This window comes from Mus caroli, chromosome 6, assembly GCF_900094665.2.
Source record: "Mus caroli chromosome 6, CAROLI_EIJ_v1.1, whole genome shotgun sequence".
Classification (NCBI taxonomy): domain Eukaryota; kingdom Metazoa; phylum Chordata; class Mammalia; order Rodentia; family Muridae; genus Mus; species Mus caroli.
This window is the reverse complement of record NC_034575.1, coordinates 34,021,746-34,032,446: the sequence shown is the minus strand read 5'-3', so window position 1 is coordinate 34,032,446 and position 10,701 is coordinate 34,021,746. Positions and strand designations below refer to the sequence as shown.

General features: G+C 45.8%; 1 protein-coding gene across 4 annotated transcripts in view; it reads left to right on the top strand.

The window, feature by feature from the left end:
* The window catches only part of Mkrn1 (makorin ring finger protein 1), a 22,807-nt gene extending 13,806 nt beyond the window's left edge, over positions 1 to 9,001 (top strand). For 3 of the 4 annotated variants that reach the window (XM_021164796.2, XM_021164798.2, XM_029478651.1), the window contains exons 3-8: positions 1,075 to 1,304; positions 2,148 to 2,374; positions 5,391 to 5,605; positions 6,311 to 6,421; positions 6,879 to 7,017; positions 7,375 to 7,809. In XM_021164796.2, the coding sequence (XP_021020455.1) occupies positions 1,075 to 1,304; positions 2,148 to 2,374; positions 5,391 to 5,605; positions 6,311 to 6,421; positions 6,879 to 7,017; positions 7,375 to 7,584 (1,132 nt within the window). In that variant the 3' untranslated portion in view covers positions 7,585 to 7,809. Of the gene's footprint in view, positions 1 to 1,074; positions 1,305 to 2,147; positions 2,375 to 5,390; positions 5,606 to 6,310; positions 6,422 to 6,878; positions 7,018 to 7,374 lie in introns of all 4 variants that reach the window. The other variant, XM_021164797.2, reaches the window with a different exon arrangement.
* The last annotated feature ends 1,700 nt before the right edge of the window (positions 9,002 to 10,701 follow it).

Genomic DNA, 10,701 nt, shown 5'->3' with positions numbered 1-10,701 from the left:
AAAAAAAAAAAGAAAGAAAATGCTTAACTTTGTGTTTTTGTCTGCCAGTTTCTTTTGAGGGGTGGGTGTGTGGGGAGTGGAACTCAATTTATAGACCAAGATGGCTTTAATAGGTCTGCCTTAGCCTACCAAGTGATAGTATTATGCAGGACAGCCTTTATTGAATTTTGTTTTGACGCAGTGTCTCAGCACATTTCCTAGGCTGGCCCTAAACATAGAATCCTCTTCCTTCGGTCTCCCAGATAGCTGACATTGTAGGTGTGTGCCTCCATACAGTTTTACTTGACCCTGTAAAGTTTGCTAAGTCTGGGTCTGATGCCTTTATCAGCAGCGTGACATCATAGTGAGGGTCCCTAGACACGCTGAGTCATGAGCTCCACTCCAGACTTAGGTATCAGGCTATGGACACAGCTCAGTCCTTTCCTAGATGCACAAGGTGTGGTTTGTTGGTATACCTGTAAGCCCAGCATTTAAGTGCTTAAGGCAGGAGGATCCATGCATTTGAAGCCAACATGAGCTATATAATGAGTGCGAGGCTAGCCTGAGTTACATAGGCAAACCCTCCATCTCAAGGCTATCTAGGGGTTAGAGAGATGGCTTAGCAGTTAAGAGTGCTTGTTGGAGGGACCTGGATCTGTTTTTTCCCAGCACTCTTATCAGGCAGCTTACAGTTAACTTTGGCCCTGGGGATCTAAATGCTGGTAAATCTAAATCTTCTGGCCTCTCTGGACACCCACACATACAGATACACTTAAATAGGAATAAGTCTTTTTGTTTAAAGATTTATTTATTTTTTCTATTTATATGAGTACACTACTGCTGTCTTCAGCCACACACTAGAATAGTGTATCAGAGCCCATTACAGATGTTGTGAGCCACCCTGTGGTTGCTAGGAATTGAACTCAGGACCTCTGGACCTGGAAGACCTCTGGAAGTGCTCTTAACAACTGAGCCATCTTTCCAGCCCAGGAATAAGTCTTGACAGGTGCTCCCTGCTCATGGTCACACAGAAGTTTGAAAAGAGTCTGGGGGCTCCATGTAGCACGATTGTAACTGCTTACTTTTCTCTGTCAGATACGAACACAGCAAGCCACTGAAACAGGAAGAAGTGACTGCTACAGATCTGAGTGCAAAACCATCCCTCGCTGCTTCTTCAAGTCTCTCTTCTGGTGTTGGATCACTTGCCGAAATGAATTCAGGCGAAGCTGAGTCACGAAACCCAAACTTTCCAACTGTAGGAGCAGGTTCAGAGGACTGGGTGAATGCCATTGAGTTTGTCCCTGGGCAGCCCTACTGTGGCCGTAGTAAGTATTGTGAGGACCCTGTAAACTGCAATCAAAGGGCTAAATGACAGGCCACAGTGAACTCAGCTTTTTCTGTTTGAGCTTAACCTACTGTCAACACATTAGATTGGGTTATTTAAGATTTAAAGATGAAGTAAAAGAAAAATTTTGAACTACAATAAAATGAATTCCTGTTTAAAAACTGAAGTGTCTCCGAATGCTGTCCCCTGCTTGCTCCTGGTGGTGCTGGGATCAAACCCTGGGCTTTGCACACGCTAGGCAAATGCTTTCCCATTGAGCTACACACTCAGCCCACAGTCAGTCCTTTGATGTTGTGTTTTTTTGACACAGGGTCTCTTATGGTTCAGATTCCTCAAGTAGTTAAGGATGACCTTGAACTCCTGACTCTCCCGCTGTACCCTTACTAACCAGTACTCACTAATACTGCATTTCACTTGTAAAGAAATCACATGCACAACTGGGCTTGGTGCCACATACCTGTAATGCCAGCTTTAGAGAGGCTGAGGTGGGAGGATTGCTGAGTTCAAGGCCAGCCTGGGTTATCAGATCTTACCAGAAAGAACAAAACTGAGCTGGACAGTGGTGGTGTGTACCTTTATTCCCATCACTGGGTATTCTGAGATAGGCAGAGGGTGAGTTCTAAGCCAGCTTGGCTGTATAACCCTGTCTCAAAAAACCAAGGGGAAAAAGCCGAAAAAAAGTTCAGTAGGCTTGACTTTAGGTTTCATTAAAGTTGTTGGATTTTTTTCCTTTTTTTTGACTTTTTAAAAATTATTCTCTTACCTTATAGTTCATAATTGCCTTATGTATTTGGACCTTTACTACCATCTTAAACATTTTCAGCTGCCCCTTCCTGCACTGAAGTACCCCCGCAGGGTTCAGTGACCAAGGAAGAGTCAGAGAAGGAGCCAACTACGGTGGAGACAAAGAAGCAGCTTTGCCCCTATGCTGCAGTGGGAGAGTGTCGCTATGGGGAAAACTGTGTGTATCTCCACGGAGACTCGTGTGACATGTGTGGCCTGCAGGTCCTACACCCAGTGGATGCTGCCCAGAGGTCACAGCACATAAAAGTAAGTGCTCAGAGCAGCTTGTGCTAAATATGAGGAGCCAATAAATGGTGGTGTATGTGCTCTTGCACGGTTCTATAGAGTGTTTCGTCAAAGGTAGACCTGTATAGTCCAGGCATAGTGAAGCCACAGGCAGGAGGCTCTGGCGAGCCTGACTGTGGTCATACACACTTCCTACAAAGAGGAGTTCTGGTTGCAGAACCTCAGACTATGGTATTTAAAAGGTAGTTCATGGTTTTTTGGGTTTTGTTCTGATTTGTTTTTCTTTTTTTTTTTTTACTAATAGTTTTTCTGAGATTCATATTTCTTATAATTCCTTTGAAACACATTGCCTTGCTTTTTAATATATTCATAGCATTGTCTAGCCATTACTATAATTCTAAGTTAGATCATTTTCATTCCCTAAAGAAAACTTACATCCACTTAGTAGTTGGCCTCTGCTCCGCTTTTCCTTGAGCTCCATCGACAGTGGGTCTACTTTGTTTCTCTAGGTGTTTTGCCAATTGTGGATGGTGATGTAGCTGGAACAACTCAGTATGGATGACTTTCAGTGGCTGGTTTCTCCCACTTAGATGTTTTTCTTTAAGCTTTTCCCTGTTGGAGTATGTATTTATACATCATTTTGTGGTTGCATGTTGATTGTGTGGCTGTTATACATTTGTGTGTGTGTGTGTGTGTGTGTGTGAGTACGCTTACACGGAGGGCAGAGGTTACCATTGGGTCTTCCTTCATTGTTCTCTACCTCAATTTTGAGGCAAGGCCTCTCACTCCATCTGGAGCTCACCAATTGGATTGCATGCCTGTCGTCTCCATATCTCAGCGCTGGGATATACATACACTTGCTGTGCCTGGCTTCACACACGTAATGAGAGCCCAAACCCAGGTGCTCATGGTTGTACAGTATGCGAGCCGTTTACTGAGGAATCCTCCCAGCCCCAATACTGTGGGCTTTTCTATTAATTGCCTGATGGATATTTGAATTGCTTCATTGTGTGTAAGTTTTTGTTTTTTTTTTGTAAACATGTGTCTTTATCTTAGCTGTCCTTTAAAAATTGCGTTTTACCTGAGTTTACTCATTATGGAGAGGGTTGTATGTCACAGCACATATGTAGAGAGGTCAATGGACAGCTTGGAGGTTGTTTTCTCCTTCCACTATGTGAAACCCAGTACTTCAACACAGTTTTCTAGGCCTGGCAGTCATTTGTCAGGCTGGCCCTGTGTTGGATCACCTTCGGAAGTGTAGTGGCTGGGTCAGCTAGTAATTCTGCTTAGCACTTTGAGTGCCTGGCTGGCTAGTATAGTGCTGTCCTGTTTACACAGAGGCCAGAAGGTGTCAGATTTTCTGGAACAAGAGCTATGGAGCTGCCTTGTGGTTTTTGAGAACTGAACCAAGTCCTTTGAAGCAGCAACCCGGGCTCTTAATTGCCAAGCCATCTCTCCAGCCCTACATTCAGCTTTCTTTTTAAGTTTATCATTTCATGTGTGCTCACGAATGCCATAGCCTTTGTAGAAGACAGAGGGCAATTCTGAGGGGCTATTCCCTCCACTTCTGTTTGGGTTGCTAGGCTTGTATGGTCAGTGCCCTTTGATAATAGCATTATCCATGCAGTCTCAGAGTGGAGATGGGTAAAGAAAATAGGTGCTGAGGAGAATTCAGACTATTACTCAGCAATACGATATTATAATAAGTCAGTTAAGCTAGTGTCAAAGCCATAGAATTGGTGTACTGCAGAGCAGTGGTTGTCCACAGATGGGAATTTTGACGGAAACGAGCACATATGGGTTTATGAGCACTTTGGAATGAATAGCGTGGGCTGGAGACTCACAGCCACCTAGAACCCAAGGAAAACCAACTCCTGGACTCTACCGCTCCTGCAAGCACTTACATGCCCCACCTACCCCATAACTTAAAAAATAAGCCTTTGATATTAAATCATAGTAGTTGTACCTCTCTGAAAGTATCAGAGGTTTATTTAATTGCATATGTGACATTGTGTAGTGTGTGAGTTGTCTCAGTTGTTTTAGTGTTTTGTGTGTTAATTTTTGAGGGACAGTGTCTCTTGGCATTGCCCTTGCTGACCAGGAGCCCATTGCATAGATCAGGCTGGATCTACCTCAAAATACTGGGTTCTTCCTGCTTCTGCCTCCTGAATGTTGGGGTTACCCAGACTCAAGTTTGAGCCCCTGAAACCACCCCTTTAAAGGGATATGGAAATAATGTGCCCTACATAATCACCACCTGGTACCTATTCAGATTTACCTTAGTAGTCTTTTCTTGTTTGTTTCTATTTTTTTTAAAAGATTTATTTATTAATATATATAAGTGCACTGTAGCTGACTTCAGACACACCAGAAGAGGGCATCAGATCTTATTATGGATGGTTGTGAGCCACCCTATGGTTGCTGGGATTTGAACTCAGGATCTTCAGAAGAGCAGTCAGTGCTCTTCTTACCCGCTGAGCCATCTCTCCAGCCCCCATTTGTTTCTGTTTTTGAGACAGGGTCTCTACATAGCCCTGGCTGTCCTGGAACTTGAAATGTAGATCAGACTGGCCTCAAACTCAGAGCTCCGCATGCCTCTGTCTCCAGAGTGCTGGGATTAAAGGTGTGTGCCACCACAGCCAACTCTCTTTTCTTTGGAAACAGTCTCCTGTAGCATGTGGTTGGCCTATAGAACTCTTGCTCCTTCTGCCTCCACCTCCCAAGTGTTCAGTATCCTAAAGTTTGGAAATGAAGGCTTTAATCCTTCATTTTCCACCCTATCACCTAAGTTAATAGGGTCTTTGATGCAGGGACTTGTTGGGGGGGGGTGGAGCTCTGAGATACAGAGAACTGGATAATCTTTCAGATATTGGGAGTTGAGTCCTCCCAGCTTGACTAGTGATGTGAGCACCACGGGGGTGTGGAGCTATGCCTTTACCAGGTCAAACGGGAAAGCTTCGGCAGGACCTTGGCTGTGGAGTCTCCAGACTGGACTGCAGTGGCCTCACTGTGCCTCTTGTCTCTTCCCTTCTTCCAGTCTTGCATTGAGGCCCATGAGAAGGACATGGAGCTCTCTTTTGCTGTTCAGCGCAGCAAGGACATGGTGTGTGGGATCTGCATGGAGGTGGTCTATGAGAAAGCCAACCCCAGCGAGCGTCGCTTTGGGATCCTCTCCAACTGCAACCACACCTACTGTCTCAAGTGTATTCGCAAGTGGAGAAGTGCTAAACAATTTGAGAGCAAGATCATAAAGTGAGACTCCTCCCCAATCTTCGTTTGTGCTTTCTATTTTTGGGAAGAGTTTAGTATCTTGTGCCAACCTCCAACCAGAAGGACCACATTTAAATGCATGTATTTTATCATGAACGTGGGTGTTCAAATTGGGATTTCTTTGTACTTCAGCTAGCCGCTAGGTTAGTTGGTCTGTCTTTTATTTAAATGAGGAAACCCTGTGTATCAGTAGAGTCTTCATGCTTTTTGAGGAGATTGTGTTAATGGATTAGATGACAGTTTAGGCTTCGTGAACAAACATCTAGCTCTGAATGTATGTTTCCTGGTGTCTTACACTTTCCACTTTCCTATACCATCCATTAAGCTAGCCAAAATCTACCATCNTTTAAAAACTGTTCTCATAACTGAACAAAAGCCACATAATCCAAACAGAGCAAAGTTACAAGAAATAAATTTATTTAAACGAAAGAAGGAGTCTGTGTGAAATGTCTTTTTTTGGTTTTGTTTTTTGTTTTTTACCTAAGTCTTTTTTAAAACCTGGCTAGCCATTGAATTGATTTCTGAAGGAGTTTGTCTTTCCTCCAAAAAAAAGGGTCAGATGTGACTGTGGAATCCCTTTCAGCTAATGCTCATGTGCCTGTCAGTTAAGGTGACACACCAGGGTGTGTCTTGAAGAGCGGGCCTAGTGGGGGGAATGTGCATTGCAGCCTGTTCATTGTTTCCCAGGTCCTGCCCCGAATGCCGGATCACATCTAACTTTGTCATTCCAAGTGAGTACTGGGTGGAGGAGAAAGAAGAGAAGCAGAAACTCATTCAGAAATACAAGGAGGCCATGAGGTATGAGCAGCCGGGCTCGCTCGGATAGTGTGGTGCTACCTTTGCGCTCCTGCTACCTACTCACCCTTTCCTTACTGCATAGGATAACTGCTTGCCCAGTGTGTGTCATGCTTTAACTTAAACACAGTCCTTGGGTGTAGGCCGAGGGACTGTTGCAGTGAAGTCTCCACTCTAGCTAAAGCCTGCGCAGGGGTTCCAGCTCACTCCAGGTCCTGAGAGTCAAGGCTTAGGAATTCTTGTGCTTTGTGATTATTCTAAAAGATTTTCAGTGGTGTTAGTGCTGGTAAACCATGCACATTTAAGCAGAGACGTTCCTAGTCAGTGTTTGGAGCACATGTCTCTAAGAACACATCTTGGGGGGGCTGTGCTCTGCCCCTGTTAAAGAGAAGCCCCCGATGCTAGTCGATACACGCCTGAAGTCCACTGTGAATAAGGGTTGCGGTATTTTCCTTTCCAGCAACAAGGCATGCAGGTATTTTGATGAAGGACGTGGGAGCTGCCCATTTGGAGGGAACTGTTTTTACAAGCATGCGTACCCTGATGGCCGTAGAGAGGAGCCACAGAGACAGAAAGTGGGAACATCAAGCAGATACCGGGTAACTCTCACTCTTTTTTTAAAGGAGGGGAAATCGCACCCTGTCAGTTGAGTCCTGCACATATTGGGGTAGGGGAGAATGGCACTCAGGTGTGGGGGTGTGGGGGAGACTAGAGTAAAAGAGTCAGACCTCAGAAGATGGAAGGGGTAGAAAGAAACAGTATTCAAAGCCCTAGCCTAACATGTTGGCTACAAATAGCCAAAGGGGCGGCACTGGCAAGGTGGACTAAGGGAGACCTCTGGTCTGCCATGCACTCCCTCCCTCCCTCCCTCTGTGCCACACGGTTTACCTGATGAGCAACAGGATAGAAGACACTGCTTGACAGTGCCACCCCTATCATGGCCTTGTTTCTTACAGGCCCAACGAAGGAGCCACTTCTGGGAGCTCATTGAGGAGAGAGAGAACAACCCCTTTGACAACGACGAAGAGGAGGTTGTCACCTTTGAGCTGGGCGAGATGTTGCTTATGCTTTTGGCTGCAGGTGGGGACGACGAGCTGACAGACTCTGAGGACGAGTGGGACTTGTTTCACGATGAGCTGGAGGACTTTTATGACTTGGATCTATAGCAGCGTTGCGTGGCGCGGGCACTGGTCTGCGGAGCCTCAGACAGTAGCTGTCCCCTGTGCTGTGTGGCAGTGCGTGTGGCTCTCCTAGGCAGGCCTCTCAAACTCCAGGTGCTGCGATCACTACCCAGGGCCTGTTCCTCCACCCTCCCCTTCCCCCAAGAGTGTGGTGTTTTCTCTGTTTCAAAAGTTACAAAAATAAATCTTAAAGTTAGTTTTTTTGTAACATGAATTTAACTGTCAGACAGTTAGTGTAGGTTTGTTGCGCCATCTGTCCTCAGCCAGGTTGTGTTCATGGACTTCGCACACTCATTCTGAGACCCCTTTGAGGTTCAAAGGAAAAAGCACTGATTGCTTTGGGGTCCAAGGATAGGGGCAATTGGGGAAAAAGGGACCTAAGTCGCTCTCTGCGCTAGATGTAGAAGGGCTCCCCGAGGTTTCTGGGAGATCTGCACCTTCATGGTTTATAGCTGTTCCCTACCCTGTAATCCCCATCACATGTGCTTGTCCTGTGGGTTTGGGTTCTTGTTCAGTTGCACGCAAGAAATACTACTGGGTAACCAGAACCAGGTGCAAATGTGTTGAGGTTAACCTGAGAAAAATGTAAAAACAGGGAGGATGCAGTGGCATTCCATCAGTACAGAGCTGGCAGCTAACTCCCAAGGGTCGATGGACTTGGTGGGCGAGCACGAGCGAGCATGTGAGCAGCTTCCTTCCCATCTGTGCATAGGTGCAGTATTCTTAGCTTTAGTGGGCAGATGTGGGTTAGTGGTTTCAGCCACATGTGTCGGTAGATCTTAAAGGACCAAGCAGTATGTCAGTAGTTGTTAACGTAGCAGTAGCTGTCTGTCTGTATGCTAGAGAAATGGGATCAGCTGTAGAGGTTAAACGACCTGCTTGTCCCTCTCTCAGTACAAGCTGGGTCTTGGACACACTGATGTTTTGAATGTTTTACAGTCTAGCCTTTTCAGTCAGGCACTTTTTGGAAAAAACTTTGTCCTCATTTGAGGGGGCCTGTTGTGAGGTTCTGTGCTTGTTTTTGTGGGCATCTGCCTCATTCCATCCCTGAGCTTTGACAGGAAGACAGGCGGATTCCAAACTGAGGTGCTGGTTGTACTAGAGGTATCTGTCGGTTTGCAGAAGTAATGAACCCTTCTCCACCGAAGAAAAGGGAGGGTGCGGCCACCCACAAGACAAGCAAAAGTTAAGTTGCTTAAATTCCTTGGCGGGAATTTCACCTTTGCATTTTGTTGCTCTCTTTCCTGAAATAACGTGGGGGATGCTCTGATGTGTCCCTCTGCTTTGCTTCCGCGGACTCACCCAGTCTTAAAAACACGTCATCATTGCAGAGGCCTCTGTATTTTGCAGCTGCCCTTTTGTAAGAAGCACTTTTCCCAAATAAAACGATTTAAAAAAAAAATTGGTCTTGTGTGATGACCTGGCTTTAGAACTACAGATATCAGAGTTGCTCATATCGTTCTTAATCATGTGTAGATTGGCTAGAAGTGGGCCTCTTCAAGATGGCCAGGCTGCCTTCATCCACAAGTTCACAGTCTTCTAGTAATAAGTGCTTGCAGTGAGGGCTGGTTCAGTCAGGCTCCTAAATAAGGACAGGTGATTGGGAATTTGAAAGACTAATCTTTTTGTTTTGTTTGAGACAGGGTTTCTCCATGTAGCCCTGGCTGTCCTGGAACTCACTGTGAAGACCAGGCTGGCCTAGAACTCAGAGATCCTCCTGCCTCTGCCTTCCTAAGTGCTAAGATTAGTGGTGTTCGGCACCACACCTGGCTTAAAAGAGTCATTTTTTTGTAAGATTTATTTATTCACTTTTTTTTTTTATTTTTTGAGACAGGGTTTCTCTGTGTTCCCCTGGCTGTCCTGGAACTCATTCTGTAGACCAGACTGGTCTCCAGAAATCCCCCAAGTGCTGGGATTAAAGGCATGCACCACCACGCCCAGCTTCACATTTTTTATGCACACCAGTGTTCTGTTTTCATGCTCACTAGAGGGCGTCAGATCCCGTTACAGATGGTTGTGAGCCACCATGTGCTTGCTGGGAATTGAACTCTGGAAGAGCAGCTGAGCCATCTCTCTAGCCCCTCCAGTTAACATTTTTGAGACAAATCTCACTGTGGAGTTCAGACTGGCATCAAACCAAACCCATGGTCATATCCTTTAGCTTCCAAGTTGCCCAGGTAAATTTTTTTCAGATTTATGTGTGGGAATATTTTGCCTGTATCTCTGTCCCACGTTGCCTGTAACTGCAGCTTGTAGGGAATCCAGGACTCTGGACAACTGCACTTGTATACAAACCCGCATATAACACAAACAAGTAACGTCTTATTTAAAAACCTATTAGAGCTGGGTGGTGGGAGTACACACCTCTAATCCCAGCACTGAGGGGCAGAGACAGGCTTTTCTCTTGCATTTGAGGCCAGCCTCGCCTAGAGATGTGAGTTCCAGGACAGTCAGGGCTACACATGGAAACCCTATCTAGGAAAAAAAAAATTCAGAGTTCAGTTCCCAGCAAAACCGTGAGAGCATAGGTTTGGGGTTGGGCGAAGGTGGGCTGCTTCCTAGTGGAGGCTTTGGTCATTACAGTGTCTGTTCATCAGCTTCTCAGTCTCCTCGTGGTTGTTGACTGGGAGGAACGGCATGAAAAGACAGAAAAGTTCCCACGCCAAATACCTCACAAGTTAGTCAAAAGTCAAGAGCTTCCTGTGGTTTTGTTTACCCCCCTTCCACGGCAAGAAGTTTTGTGAAAACTGGTTATACCGCCAGCCCCAGGCACTGTGAAGACTGAAGTCACTATGCACGGACGAGGAAGAATAAGCCTGGCTGAGCCACATCTTTGTCCCAGCTTAATACCATGTCCTGTTGTGTCTTCATCTGCTTTAAAACAAAACAAACTATCACAGTAAGATGAGGACTGGTTTGTTTGAGGTGGGGCCTCACAGGAAGTTCTGGCTGTCCTGAACTATGTAGACCAGCCTGGCTCTGAACCACACAAGGACCTGTCCAAAGTCAGGCATGTGGCAGGCACATCCTTCGTCCCAGTACTTGGGAGGCCCGAGGGAAAGAACAGCTGGTGCTAGAGTCTGTTCCAGGCTAGCCAGGGCA